Source organism: Microcaecilia unicolor, chromosome 1, assembly GCF_901765095.1.
Source record: "Microcaecilia unicolor chromosome 1, aMicUni1.1, whole genome shotgun sequence".
NCBI classification, from domain to species: Eukaryota; Metazoa; Chordata; class Amphibia; order Gymnophiona; family Siphonopidae; genus Microcaecilia; species Microcaecilia unicolor.
In genome coordinates, this window is record NC_044031.1 from 327,566,545 (window position 1) to 327,582,771 (window position 16,227).

The following is a 16,227-nucleotide window of genomic DNA, read 5'->3' on the forward strand; positions in this document are numbered from 1 at the left end:
TCCTCCAACTATGGGAACTCCACTGGCCAAACATGCAACCCACTCACAAAAAAGGACACACCTTAGATATTATCACCTACAAATTCCCATCAGAATCCAACATCACACTTCCAAATACAAAATGGACAGCCACGACATGGACCGATCACTACAAAGCAAACCTCTCCTTACGTTGGAAAACAAAAAAGATACAACAAAAACAAGTGATTAAAACATACAATACGAGAGGTAAAATTGACCCACAAACATTTTGGCAACAATTCTTTACAGATGAATGGACAACTCCCATAGACTCCCCCCAATTTCTCCAAGAATGGGACAACAGATGCAAAACAGTACTAGATAGCATAGCACCAATGCAAACCAGGACCTCACACAGGATAAATTCCATACCATGGTTCAATGAAGAACTGAAAGAACTAAAAACACAAGTCAGAAGATTAGAACGAGCATGGATCAAGAAAAAAGATGAACATACACTCAATGACTGGAAACAACTACAAAGGAAATACAAATACACTATCAGACAAACTAAAAGAACATACTACAAAACCACAATAGGACCAAATTACAAGGACATACACAAACTCTTCACACTTGTAAACAAACTCCTAAACACCACACTGGTCACCTCTAACAGCATAGACACCCCATCTGCAACCAATCTTGCAAAGTACTTCAACGAAAAAGTAACAAAGCTACAACTCATGATACCTACTAATAAAACTGAGTACACAAGCATCCTTGAATGCCTAGACCCAAAACCAGGGGAATGCCCAGCAGATCGATCATGGACCAAGTTTGACACAATATATTATGACGAATTCTCAAAATAGATCGGAAAATACGCTAAGTCACAATGCAAATTGGACGTATGCCCCAATAGCCTAATAAAATCAGGCCCCAAACAATTCAAAAAAGACCTTACGAAGCACATAAACTTCAGGCTTCAAAACGGCCTCTTTCCCACGGAGAAAGGAAACATTCTACTCACCCCACTACCAAAAGATGCGAAGAAAAGCACAACGGACCTAACTAACTATCGCCCAGTAGCATCTATCCCACTCATAACTAAACTCATGGAGGGCATAGTTACGAAACAACTCTCTGAGTACCTGACTGAACATTCAATTCTGCACGAATCACAATCAGGATTCCGGACAAATCACAGTACAGAAACGGTACTAGTGTCAGCAATGAACGCCTTCAAACAAGCAATTGCCACCGGCAACAACATACTCCTCCTACAATTCGACATGTCCAGCGCCTTCGACATGGTCAACCATGAAATACTGTAACATATACTAGAATACTTCGGAGTAGGAGGCACAGTTCTCAAATGGTTCAAACGATTCCTGACCACAAGATCATACCAAGTCACAATCAACGTGGACACATCATCCCCATGGACACCTGAATGCGGAGTTCCCCAAGGATCCCCACTATCACCAACTCTCTTCAACCTAATGATGATACCACTAGCCAAACTCCTAGCCAATCAAAACTTCAATCCCTATATATATGCAGACGATGTCACAATCTCCATCCCATTCAAGCAGGATCTAAACGAAATCACCAACGAAATCAATCAAAGCCTCCAAACCATGTACTCCTGGGCTAATGCGTTCAAACTGAAATTCAACGCAGAGAAAACACAATGCCTTGTACTAACTTCACAACATAACAAAAACACCTACTCCAAAATAACCACACCATACTGTTCTCTCCCCATCGCGCAAAGCCTAAAAATTCTTGGAGTGGCTAACGACTGAAACCTCACACTCGACACTCATGTGAAGAATACAACAAAGAGAATGGTCCAATCAATGTGGAAACTCAAAAGAGTAAAACCTTTCTTCCCGAGACATATCTTCCGCACCCTGGTACAATCAATGGTAATAAGTCACCTGGACTACTGTAATGCATTATACGCTGGCTGCAAAGAACAAACTATCAAAAACTACAAACAGCTCAGAATACAGCAGCCAGACTCATATTTGGAAAAAATAACTATGTGTCACATCAGTCGCTCCCTCCGGCTGCTCCTCCGCGGGAAGCAGGAGCCGGCGTCCATTACGGCGAGGGCCGGCTTTCTTGAAACCGCGGCGGAGAGTCGGGGCTCGCCGCGCTGATAGCCGCCCAGGCCGTGGGCTGGCGATCGCAGCTGCCGGACTCTCGATCGCCGGCTATGGGGTCCGTGCTTGCACCAGTGGGGAGAATGGTGCCGAGACGCGAGGGCCGGCGTCTCCTTCAATTTCGGGCGCAGGAACCCGAAGCTCCGCCTCTGAGGAGTTAGATTGGGAGGCCAGTGCTGTAGTCCCGCCTGGGAGGTCGGACAGAGCCAATCAGAAGGATTCTGTCGGTAACTGGGTTCTGATTGGCCGGCTATGTTTGCTGGGGTTGGGCGGTTGATTGCTACAATATTTAAGGAGCAGACCTGAGATAGGACTTTGCTTCAGGTTCTGTTTCCCGAGGCCAGTCTCCGCTTGTTCCTGTGAGTTTCCTTGCTCTATTGGTTTTGACTTTTGGACTGTTCCTGGTTTACTCTGCTTGCCACCTGCCTTGACCTTTCGCCTGACTCTGACTACGCTGTTAGCTGCCTGCCCTGACCTGTTGCCTGTTTTTGGACTCCTCTGTTTTCCACCTGCACTCTTCACTCCTGGTTCCAGTCTGGGTCAGTTCGTCAACCCTGCGGTTCCAGAAGTCCCGCTGACCGCCTGCAGCTGGGGGCTCAACCCTTGGTGAACAGCGGTAGCCGCGGGTGAAGACTTGGGGTTGCACAGCTGTCGTCGATGATACGCTGAAACCTTCTGCTCAGTGTGCTGCTGCGGCTAGGAAAGCGAATAGAATGTTGGGTATTATTAGGAAGGGTATGGAGTCCAGGTGTGCGGATGTTATAATGCCGTTGTATCGCTCCATGGTGCGACCGCACCTGGAGTATTGTGTTCAGTACTGGTCTCCGTATCTCAAAAAAGATATAGTAGAATTGGAAAAGGTACAGCGAAGGGCGACGAAAATGATAGTGGGGATGGGACGACTTTCCTATGAAGAGAGGCTGAGAAGGCTAGGGCTTTTCAGCTTGGAGAAGAGACGGCTGAGGGGAGATATGATAGAAGTGTATAAATAATGAGTGGAATGGATCGGGTGGATGTGAAGCGACTGTTCACGCTATCCAAAAATACTAGGACTAGAGGGCATGAGTTGAAGCTACAGTGTGGTAAATTTAAAACGAATCGGAGAAAATTTTTCTTCACCCAACGTGTAATTAGACTCTGGAATTCGTTGCCGGAGAACGTGGTACGGGCGGTTAGCTTGACGGAGTTTAAAAAGGGGTTAGATAGATTCCTAAAGGACAAGTCCATAGACCGCTATTAAATGGACTTGGAAAAATTCCGCATTTTTAGGTATAACTTGTCTGGAATGTTTTTACGTTTGGGGAGCGTGCCAGGTGCCCTTGACCTGGATTGGCCACTGTCGGTGACAGGATGCTGGGCTAGATGGACCTTTGGTCTTTCCCAGTATGGCACTACTTATGTACTTATGTACTTTGAGGTCCTTCGGGGCCTTGCGGGACCTAAGGGCTCACCTTCCTTCCAGACAAGACAATATGAAAGTGCTAAACCCTTAAGAAAGAAACTCCATTGGCTCTCACTCAAAGAACGTGTCGAGTTCAAGATTTGCACAATAGTACACAAAATTATACACGCAGACACCCCAATCTACATGCTAAACCTTGTGGACCTGCCTCCCAGAAACGCAGTAAGATCCTCCTGCAAATATCTCAACCTGCACTTCCCCAGTTGCAAAGGACTGAAATACAAACTGACACATGCCACCACCTTTTCCTACTTGAGCACGCAGCTGTGGAATGATCTTCCTACAGACCTGAAAGCTATTGACGAAGTAATTAACTTCCGCAAATCTCTGAAAACTCATCTCTTCCAAAAGGCATACAAGGAAAATACATAGCCTACAAACCACTTCAACAGCTCACACAATTACCACAGCTCACCTCTAACTGACCTAACACTTCCCTGTCTATCCTCCATTACCCAATCTTTAAACAGCAATAATTGTACTCGTCATCATTCAAACTATAAGAAATGTACCTGTTAATACAAAATGATTATGTCATAATCACACTCTGTAAGCCACTTTAAGCCTGCAAATAGGTGGGAAAAGGTGGGATACAAATGCAATAAATAAATAAATAAATATGATTGAGGTCTACAAAATCCTGAATGGTGTAGAACTAGTAAAAGTAAACTGATTTTTTTTACTCGTTCCAAAAGTACAAAGACTAGGGGACACTCAAGGAAGTTACATGGAAATAGTTTTAAAACAAATAGATCGAAATATTTTTTCACTCACCAATAGCTAAGTTCTGGAACTCTTTGCTGTTGCTGGAGGATGTGGCAACAGTGGTTAGCGTTTCTGGGTAAAAAAAAAAGGTTTGGACAAGTTCCTGGAAGAAGAGTCCATAATCTGCTATTGAGACAGACATGGGGAAGCAACTGCTTGCCCTGGGATTGGTAACATGGAATGTTGCCACAATTTGGGTTTTTGCCAGGTACTTGTGACCTGGCTTGGCCACTGTTTGGAAAACAGAATACTGTTCTAGATAGACTACTGGTCTGACCCAGTTATGTTCTTAGGTAACAACAAAAAACAGACAAACAAAAAAGAAAATCAAACTATGTCAAAGTAACAATGCATATGGTTGCTTCACTTGAAATTTAACCACAGTTATTTTCTAACCTTAATCACCTCTGAAATGATGCTTTTTTTTTTCTACATTCCACAATTATGTTGCTCTTCAGGTCAAGTTATGGGTGAAAAAGCTTGCAACTGAAAGCCGTCACACTCCTATATTAGTGATTTTGTCAACTTTCATAAAATGCCATTGGAAAATGGATGCTTTATTTAATTACTGTTTATAAAGAGAAAGCTGGGTGTGGGCACTAGGTTTTTTCATAGATAAAAGCAGTTTGCACTGCCAACAGAAACTTTAGTGATAAGAACACTGTTATAACTTGAATCTTCAGACTAAATCCTGAGAGATGTATGACTCAAAATTTCTGACAGTGGTTTTACCCTTTAGCCTCCTGAGCTGCTGAGCTGTATATACAACTTACTCATTTTGTTAAGATGTTTCCAGTTCAAAAGCAGTTATGGTTATCAAAACTTTGTAAACGTTTGTTGTGTTGCACATTTATTTGAAGAATTTTGTTTAATTTCAGGAAACATTAATTTGTGGTAGGATTCTTTTATTGTTCAAAAAACTGCAAGATATGTGCTAAAGTGTCAATGCATTCTGTTACCCCAGATGATTTATCACTTAGGGGTCCTTTTACAAAGGCACACTAGTGTTTTTAGCGTGTGCTAAAAATAAGCATACGCTAAATGCTAGACACGCTCATATATTCCTATGGGTGTCTCTGGCATTTAGTGCACGTTAAAAAGGCTACCGCACCCCTGAACGCGCACTGAGGACCCTGTTTACTAAGCTGTGTTATAGGTGCATTAGCGCGTGTGTTAATTGTAGGCGCATTAAAAATGCTAACACGCCTTAGTAAACAGAGCCCTGTTACCACATCTTAGTAAAAGGACTGCTAAACAAATACATTTAATCAATTTTCCAATGATAAAATTATAACAGAGGCCACATTCTATTTTATAAAAAGTGAGAAAAAACTAAACAATGTAGCTAAAAACAAAATTAAAGATCAAAACCTACAGAATAAAAAAATAAAAATTAAATAGTTTTCAACTCCAACACTATAGAACTACCTGTTTCTTAAATGTATTATATACAATTACTAAATAGAGTAGGTCAAATCTATTTTTATATTTGGGTTAAATGAGTCAGTGACTAGCCAACGCCATTAAACTTCATTTTAAGAAAACAAACTTCTCTTTTAAGCAGGTTCACTGACATTTCTTTTGATCATGGCATGATGGGAGCCTAATAACTTTTTTTGTAGTTCAAGTTTTCATTTGGTTGACCATGCCATAAGGCCATAATACAGCACCCAGTACACTAAGAAAACCCTGGTAGTATAATCACATATTTGTTCACGATTCCCTCTTCAACCCACAGGCACCCATACAACAAAAGCACATTAGAATGTATTTATTAGGATTTATTTACCGCCTTTTTGAAGAAATTCACTCAAGGCGGTGTACAGCACGCATAAGTCAAACATAAGCAACAGACAATTGCAGCAGTAAAAATATTCGAAAAACAGTACGTTTGGCATAGTATGCTACATTACAATGTGAACACAATATACAATAGAAGTGCGCACAGTCTCTCCTATCAAACATGAGATCACCACACCTCCTAGGTTGCATACATTCTCTCAAAGCTTGATCTGGTTTCTCATCTGTACAGGCTGTACACCTAGCCTTACACATTTTATAGCCTGTCTTTCTGATCTCTGCATGTACTGTTTTTTAAAAAAATAAATATACATATATAGAGAGATAGATATAGAACGCGTGGTTTTCCTCCCCCTCTCTCTATTTGTTTTCTCTTTGCTTATGTCTCCTTCATATGCATTTCTTTTCCCATCACAGACAGTGTGTGTTTCAGCATAGATGCATTTTAATTTATATCTATATTTATTGATATATATTTTCATTATGATTAGTGCATTATTTTTATCCATGCATTTTGAGCATTTTATCTATTATTTCCCTTTTTATATATGCTTTACATATAGTGAAGATACATACTTGTAGCAGGTATTCTCCGAGGAAAGCAGGCTGATTGTTATCACAATTGGTTCGTCGTCTGCGACGGCCCAGGAGACCGGGAAAAACTTGCAAAGCAAAAACAAAGAATTCTCGAGAATGCTCCGTCGCGCAGGTTGAACACACTGCACATGCGCGAACGGCTTCCCGCCCACAACGCGAGCATGCCCTATTCAGTTTAATTAAAGAGCAAAATAGAGAACTGGAACAACTCCAAAGGGGAGGAGGGTAGGTTTGTGAGAACAATCAGCCTGCTGTCCTCGGAGAATACCTGCTACAGGTATGTATCTTCACTTTCTCTGAGGACAAGCAGGCTGCTTGTTCACACAATTGGGGTATCCCTAGCCCCCAGGCTCACTCAAAACAATGAACATTGGTCAATTGGGCCGCACAACGGCGAGGACATAACGTAGATTGACCTGAAAAGAAACAGAAGTGAGAGTGCAGCCTGGAACAGAACAGAAATGGGCCTAGGAGGGTGGAGTTGGATTCTAAACCCCGAACAGATTCTGCAGCACCGACTGCCCAAACCGACTGTCACGTCGGGTATCCTGCTGAAGGCAGTAGTGAGTTGTGAATGTATGGACTGATGACCACGTTGCAGCCTTGCAAATCTCTTCAATAGAAGCTGACTTAATTGAGCCACTGACGCAGCCATGGCTCTGACATTATGAGCCGTGACATGGCACTCTAGAGTCAGCCCAGCTTGGGCATAAGTAAAGGATATGCAATCTGCTAGCCAATTAGAGATTGTGCATTTTCCGATGGCAACTCCCCTCCTATTGGGATCAAAAAAGAAATAAACAACTGGGCAGACTGTCTATAGGGCTTTGTCCGCTCCATGTAAAAGGCCAATGCTCTCTTACAGCCCAAGGCATGCAACTTGTCTTCACCAGGGCGGGTATGTGGACAGGGAAAAATGTTGGCAAGACAATTGACTGGTTCAGATGGAACTTCGACACCACCGTCAGCAAAAACTTAGGGTGAGTGCGGAGGACTCTGTGTTATGATGAAACTTGATACAAGGTGCATGCACTACCAGGGCTTGGAGCTCACTGACTCTACGAGCTGAAGTAACAGCCACCAAGAAAATGACCTTCCAGGTCAAGTACTTCAGATGGCAGGAATTCAGTGGCTCAAAAGGAGCTTTCACCAGCTGGGTGAGAACGACGTTGAGATACCATGACACTGGTGGGGGTTTGACAGGGGGCTTAGACAAAAGCAAACCTCTCATGAAGCGAGCAACTAAAGGCTGTCCAGAGATAGGCTTACCCTCTACACGTTGCTGATAAGCACTAACTGCACTAAGGTGAACTCTTATGGAGTTGGTCTTGAGACCAGACTCTGATAAGTGTAGAAGGTGTTCAAGCAGGGTCCGTGTAGGACAAGAAAAAGGATCCAGGGCCTTGCTGTCACACCAGACGGCAAACCTCGTCCATTTGAAAGAATAACACTTTTTTGTGGAATCTTTCCTGGAAGCAAGCAAGACTCGGGAGATACCCTCTGAAAGACCTAGAGGCAACTTCTAAGCTCTCAACATCCAGGCCATGAGAGCTAGAGAATGTAGAAGCGACCCCTCGCTCTGAGGGTCGGAAAACAGTCCAATCTCCACGGTTCTTCGGAGGACAGCTCCAGAAGAAGAGGGAACCAGATCTGACTGGGCTAAAAGGGCGCAATCAGAATCATGGTTCCACAGTCTTAAGTTTCAGCAGAGTCTTCCCTACTAGAAGTATGGGAGGATACGCATACAGAAAGCCTGTCCCCCAATGTAGGAGAAAAGCATCTGACGCTAGTCTGTCGTGGGCCTGAAGTCTGGAACAGAATTGAGGGACTTTGTGATTGATTTGAGTGGCAAAAAGATCCACCGAGGGGGTGCCCCACGCTCGGAAGATCTTGTGGACAACAGTCATGTTTAGCGACCACTCGTGAGGTTGCATGATCCTGCTCAACCTGTCGACCAGACTGTTTACGCCTGCCAGGTATGTGGCCTGGAGAAACATGCCGTGGTGGTGAGCCCAAAGCCATATCCGGACGGCTTCCTGACACACAGGGCGAGATCCGGTGCCCCCCTGCTTGTTGGTGTAGTACATTGCAAGCTGTCTGTCTGAATTAAAATGATTTGATTGATTAGCCGATCTCTGAAAGCCTTGAGAGCGTTCCAGATCGCTCGTAATTACAGGAGGTTGATCTGAAAATCCTTTTCCTGAAAGGACCAAGCTCCTTGAGTGTGAAGTCCATCTACATGAGCTCCCCACCTCAGGAGGGAAGAATCCGTTGTCAGCACTTTTTGTGGCTGAGGAATTTAGAATGGACGTCCCATGGCCTAATTGGATCGAATGGTCCACCACTGAAGGGAATTGCAAAAGTCGGTGGAGAGATGGATTACATCCTCTAGATCCCCTGTAGCCTGGAACCACTGGGAAGCTAGGGTCCATTGAGCTGATCTCATATGTAGGCGTGCCATGGGAGTTACATGAACTGTGGAAGCCATGTGCCCTAAGAGTCTCAACATCTGCCGAGCTGTGATCTGTTGCAACGCTCGAGCCAAGGACACTAGGGCCAGGAGATTGTCTGCCCTTGCCTGGGGGAGATAAGCTCAAGACGTCCGTGTGTCCAAAAGAGCTCCAATGAACTCCACTTTCTGAACCGGGACAAGATGGGAGTTGGGATAATTGATTACAAACCCCAGTAGCTCCAGTAGTTGAATAGTCATTCGCATGGACTGTAGAGCGCCTGCCTCCGAGCCAATCATCGAGATAAGGGAAAACATGCATGCCCAGTCTGCGTATCGACACTGCGACTACAGCTAGACACTTGGTAAACACTCTGGGCGCAGACGCCAGACCAAAGGGCAGTACACAGTACTTAAAGTGCTGCGTTCCTAGCTGAAGATACTTCCTGTGAGCTGGGAGTATCGAGATATGGATGTAAGCATCCTTTAAGTCCAGAGAGCATAGCCAATCATTTTCCTGAATCATGGGAAGAAGGGTGCCCAGGGAAACCATCCTGAACTTTTCTCGGAGTAGGAATTTGTTCAGGGCCCTTAGGTCTAGGATGGGACTCATCCCCCCTATTTTCTTTAGCACAAAGAAGTACCTGGAATAGAATCCCAGCCCTTCTTCCCCTGGTGGAACGGGTTCGACCGCATTGGCCTTTAGAAGGGTGGAGAGTTCCTCTGCAAGTACCTGCTTGTGCTGGGAGCTGAAGGACTGAGCTCCTGGTGGGCAACTTGGAGGCCTGGATATCAGATTGAGAGTGTATCATAACTGGATTATTTGAAGAACCCACCTGTCGGAGGTTATAAGAGGCCACCTTTGGTGAAAAAATATCAACCTCTCCCCGACTGGCAAGTCGTCCGGTACGGATACTTTTTCTGAGACTATGCTGCACTGGAGCCAGTCAAAAGCCCATCCCTTGCTTTTGCAGAGGAGCCCTAGGGGCCTTAGGCGCACGTCATTGACGGGAACGAGCGTGCTGGGACTGAGCCTGAATAGACTGCCGAGAAGCAGGAGTGTACCTATGCCTGTTGTAGGAATAGGGAGCCCTTCTCTTCCCTCCAAAAAACCTCCTGGATGAGGAGGTGGTAGCAGAAGACGCCCGTTGGGAGAGAGAATCCATAGCATCATGGTGCTTTTTGATCGGATCGACCATGTCCTCTACTTTTTCACCAAAAAGATTATCCTCCGGCAAGGAACATCCGCCATCCACTGCTGGGTCTTATGATCCAGGTCAGAGACACGCAGCCATGAGAGTCTGCACATCACTAAATAAGTATTGCCATACTGGGAAAGACCAAAGGTCCATCAAGCCCAGCATCCTGTTTCCAACAGTGGCCAATCCAGGTCACAAATACCTGGCAAGATCCCAAAAAAGTACAAAACATTTTATACTGCTTACCCCAGAAATAGTGGATTTTCCCCAAGTCCATTTAATAATGGTCTATCGACTTTTCCTTTAGGAAGCCATCCAAACCTTTTTTAAACTCCGCTAAGCTAAGTCATGTTATTTATTGGATTATTACAAATTTTCTATACTGCTAAACTTAAGGTAATCAAAGCAGTTTACAATAATAACAACAACACTAAAAAAGAGAAGAAAGAAAGGAACTCGATTAATATATAGGAAAGGTACAAACATTCAAGACCAAACATACTGAACAACCAGAAAGTTAAGATTTCCCCAGAGACGTATCTGTAAAGTCAAAGTCCGAAGCTCATAACATATCCAAATCACTAACCTCCAACCCAAATGCTAAAGGAAAATATTAAGCATTTGGGTTGGAGGTTATACCTTGAGCAGCTACTCGGGATGCCACATCAAAAGTGTCGTAAGTACCCCGGCCAGAAATTTACGACATGCCTTCTGCTGTCTGACCACCTGGTGAAAAGGTTCAGGGAACTCCGGAGGGAGTGCTTCAACCAAACTAGACAGTTGCCTCACCGAATTCCATAAGTGGATGCTCGTGTAGAGCTAGTAAGTTTGTATCTTGGCGGCGAGCATAACAGCCTGATATGTTTTCCTTCCAAAAGAATCCAAGGTCCTAGATTCTCTGCCTGAGGGCGCTGAGACATAGTCTCTAGTACTGTTGGCTTTTCTGAGAGCAGATTCCACCACCATGGAATCGTGAGGAAGTTGGGCCTTCACCATTACAGGCTCTCCATGGACTCTATACTGGGACTTGGATTTTTTGGGCACCACTGGGTTAGAAAGAGGGAATGACCAATTACGCATAAGCACTTCTCTGAGTGTATTATGCAAAGGAGCCATTGCAACCTCAGCAGGCGGAGGTTAATCCAAGACCTCGAGCATCTCGGCCCTGGGCTCATCCATAACCTCCATAGGGAATGGAATGTCTTTTAGAGATTTCCCGAACAAAAGATGAAAAAGAAAGACTCAGGTGGAGACATTCTTCTTTCAATAGGCGGAGGAGGGTCAGAGGGAACCCCATCTGACTCTTCCTCCGAAAATTATCTGGGGTCTTCCTCCTCTTCCCACAAGCGCACCTCATCGCTATCGGACAAAAGCTCCCTAAGAGCAGCCCGAACCCGCCTCGATGTCAAAGAATGACGACCTCGTGGGGGATGTCGAGAAGACCCTTGCCTGGAGTCCGGTGTAGCTTCCTCCACCGACGTCGAGGGGGAATCGACCCGGGTGGTGGCCAACGCCAGTACCGCAAGCGGCACCGAAGAAGGGGACCTCACCACAGGTGATGGCCCAGATGCCGCTTCCGCGGTCGGTGCAGAAGGCGCAAGCACCCCCGACACCGAAGCAGAATGGTGCAGCAATCCCTCCAGAAGCTCTGAAAGAAGGGCTCTGATGCGCTCGTCGAGAGCTTCCATCGGAAAAGGCTGGGGGGCCGGTGCAGGAGTCGGTGGCAGAATCTGAGGGGGCTCGAGAGCCGGTACCAGGCTGCCAGATAACTGACGCATCAACACTTCCTGTATGGAGGGTGAGCGGTTCTCCCAGCGCCGACGCTTCTCGGGTGCCAAATCCCTTGGTTCCCCGGAGCTCTCGGTACCGTGCATGGAAGGAGAACGATGATGGTGCTTCTTAGCCTTCGCTTGATGCCCGTCATCGAGACTCCTTGGTACCGAAGAGGAGGACGTGGAATCCTTACACCTCCTCGGGGCTGGGTCCGATGAAGGTCGGTCCCGGGGTGCCTGCATAGCAGTAGGCCTCAAGATAGGTGGAGACTCACTCGATGCCTCTCTGTTCCCAGCTCGATGCGGTTGTTCGGCAGCCATTACCTGGACTCTCGATGTCGCTGCTTCCCTCGACGTCGCCAACCTTGGTATCGATATCGATGCCAACGTCGAAGGACTGGACCGATCAGCAAAATGTTTCTCACATTGAGCTTCCCGAGCCACTTGGGTCCGTTCCTTCATCAAAAACACACAGCTTACAGGCAGCTGGCAGATGGTCGAGTCCAAGGCACTGGAAACACCACGCGTGGGGGTCGGTACCCGAGATGGTCCGGTTGCAGCGAGTACAACGTTTGAAGCCTCTGGGAGTCCTCGATGACATGGACGGAAAAACAGCGGCTGTGAAATTAAAAGACTCTATCGTGTCAAATAAAAAGGCACAAAAAAGGGAAAAATGACCCGGCCGAGCAGCCTAAAGGGCAGCTGCAATAAAAAAGAAGGAAACTTAAAAAGGTGAAGAAAAAACTAATAAGTTAAAGGAAAAGTACTTTAAAAAAAAAAAAAAAAGAATATAACTTTAGTAAAAGAAGAAAAAAATAGGGGAAACGGTAAACGCTAAGTCCGAATCTCCTGAGCTGAAAAAAAGAGCGCAGGCGAAGAAAGACGAACACTCCAGATTGCAGATCAAAAAGAACTGAAGAGGGCATGCTCGCATCGCGGGCAGGAAGCCGTTCACACATGCACAGTGTGCTCGGCCCGCGCGACGCAGCGTTCTCAAGAATTCTTTATTTTTGCTTTGCAAGTTTTTCCCGCTCTCCTGGGCCGTCACGGACGACGACCCAATTGTCAGAACAAGCAGCCTGCTTGTCCTCAGAGAAATATTATTTACATTATTGTATATTGTCTCTTTTAGACCCCTGAGGCAGGCACTTAGCCACACGGTGCCGTGTCGGGAAATTGAAGCTTTTTTCATCATCCTTTTTGTCCTCCTAGTGTTTTTGGAAGAGCCCCAATGGCCACACTACTCATTCTGTGAGTACGTTTCACCCCTGCCACATAGTCTGTCCTCATCCTCTTTCTCACTACCCCAGCATCAGCCCCTTCTCTCACAACCATCTGCTAACAACAGTGTCCTACTTCTCATGGAATCCCCTTCTCTCAATTCAATCCTCAGCCCACGTCAGCCCTCAACCCCCTTCTCCCATTCCAGAGTCTGCCTCTTTCTTTCAGCCCCCACATCAGACCCTCTCCACCCCACAAAGGTCCCAGCTTTTTTTAAAAAAAATTCCCTGTTCCCCTCTCCTTGGTTCAGCAGCATCTCCTCACTTCTTGCCCCCTCTCTGGCGCCAACTTTTCAAAATTATTGGGGGCGCTAAACTCAACAGAAATTACTGCTCCCTAGACACAGTCAAGGAATTTGTTTGATATTGAGGAACCTCAAGCACCCACAGAGTTGGCTCCTATGCCTTCCAGCATCATCCTTTCTTGGCTTCCTCCAGTGGTGGTTCACCTCCACCCTTTCCTTTTCCCCTCTTCCCTAAAGCTTACCTTCCTCCCATAGTTCCTTCTGCTCTCGGGACTATCTAAACCATGAAAAAAAAAACCTACAACAAAATAAAGAAAAGGGCAGCCAGCACAGAGACTCATGCTGAGCTCTCAGTCAGGCTCCGGCGGTCCCGCACCCTCTGATGCACACTTCCTGATGCTGTGGGGGAGGGACTGGCAAAGCCCGACAGAGCTTCAACACGAGGCTCTGTGCCGGCTACCCTTTCCTTTATTTTGTCTTTTTTTCCCCATAGTGCTAACAGTCCCGAGGCAGGAAGGAACTGCAGGAGGGCAAGTTTCAGGGAAGGGAGTGGACCAAGGGAGGTGGGGAAATTGGGGTGGCATTTGCCACTCCATAGTGACGCCTATGGTCTCAGGGGCCAGATCCACATGCATGCCAATCATGTGCCCCTCCCAAACAAAACTGTCCAGTTTCCTCACTTGCAATAAGAGCTTTTTACTACTATATCGCATAGATGATTGTCACATGGTGAAGCAAAAGCTCAATGAGCATGCTCAATTTTAAATCTCCATTTTGCTCTCAGACATACCAGCTATCTCCTAAAGCACCTCGCTGAGCTTCTCTACCACCTTCAAACAAACTCCATATTCCACTCTCTCAGGTACCCTTCGCCAGCAGAAGTTCTGACGCCTGGATTATATTCTAACCTGCAGCAGGTCTGCTCAGAGATTTACCACCATGGTCTTCAAATCGTTTCTGATGTCCTGAGCTGGGTCCTCCACCATGCAATCCTGGACTTTTGCCATCTTGAATTCTTCTTGTGGAGCCTGGCCCTCACTTGCACATATCCCCTATTTTACGTTGCTGGGATATCACCACTCACTGCACCAAGTGGAGAGTTATCACTGGCATACAATAGTGAAGACAAGTCGACTCAAAAATGCAGCAAGGACATGCTAAGAACAAGACTGTGGAGGTGCCGCTTCAGCCCCCTGCTGTCATCGAGGTGGATATCACTTCCTCCAAGCTCCTACTAACTTTTATCATGAAGACCAAATTTATGTAGGACAAGATGCTCAGACTTAATCGTGCAAATTTACTCTGCAGCAGTGGCTTAGTTGTTATCCAATTATTCTAATTAGTCAATTGTGTTAGACAACTAGGGGTTCATTCAGTATTTCACATAACCGATTTGTCTTACTTTTCCTTTCTTGTACATTGTGTCTCAAGAAACAGAATGGCTTAATTTATTTCCTTATTGCATAAGACTTGACTACAATTAAACAAGGGTATCATGGTAAGAATCTATAATTCTCATTATTACACTGCAGGTTCACAATCTTTCTCAACACTGTATATTGAATCAAGAGGTAAAAGAATTTGCATTACAAGAAGTGTAAAATTAAGAGCAGTCACACACACAATATAAACCTTCAAGTCCATGCTTCCCAGACTTCAGCTAACATCTTACCAATTCCAGACCAGTGGAGTCATCTTGGATATCATCTGGAAGCATAATGATCATGCTCAGTTCATCATCCACATATGGGAGGTCAAGGAATTTGGTCTGCACGTCACCAACATATGTCATATTAAATTTAGCTTTCTTATACATCATTTCCACAGGTTTTTTCTCATTCTAAAATAAAATGACCAAAAAACAAAACAAGAAGAAAACAAAAAAAATTGAAAACAATTCACAATACATAGTAGAGTCCAAATAGACAAGCTATTCACTAAAATGTGGTAATTTGTACATACTTTAATAGGGATCATGCTAACTTTACCATGAATTAATGTGCGGTGATTTGCTAAATTGGCCCTATTAAGTGTATTGGGGCTGCAGTGGTAAACTGTAACAAAGATTGTGCAAGCCTTGTTAATGTTACCATGGGTTACTGCACTTTGGTGAACAGCCTTGTAAATGAGTAAGGGGGGGGGGGCAGTTATTAAAGTGTGGTAAGAGTTGTGCTCCTTAGTTTACCATGGGAGAGACTAACCTGGGGTATCTCAGTACTGCAGATTAATCACTCTTACAATACATCAATAACACAACTTGCAATTAAGCTCACAAGCTTCACTATTCATACTGCCTATGAGCACTGGGCCACTAAGTCATGGTGTGATGCTCCCAGACTGCATCTTAAAGGGGCCAGGCAATTTAAGATACATCACCCCTTCTGGATCCTAACTCATGCCCCCGACCTACCTTTAGAAGTCCCTGGAGTCTAGGGCAGAGGTTTTCAACCTAGTCCTTGGGGCACACCTAGCCAGTTAGGATATCCTGACAACCTCACCTGTTTGGTTGTGCCTCAAGGACAA

The 16,227-nt window shown here is 45.2% G+C and overlaps 1 protein-coding gene across 3 annotated transcripts in view; it reads right to left on the minus strand.

Annotated features, from left to right (window-relative positions):
• LOC115473911 (serpin B6-like) overlaps positions 1–16,227 on the minus strand; it is a 109,054-nt gene that overhangs the window by 19,276 nt on the left and 73,551 nt on the right. For all 3 annotated transcript variants that reach the window (XM_030209130.1, XM_030209112.1, XM_030209121.1), the window contains exon 6: positions 15,377–15,544. In XM_030209130.1, coding sequence (XP_030064990.1) covers positions 15,377–15,544 — 168 coding nt within the window. The remainder of the gene's footprint in view (positions 1–15,376; positions 15,545–16,227) is intronic.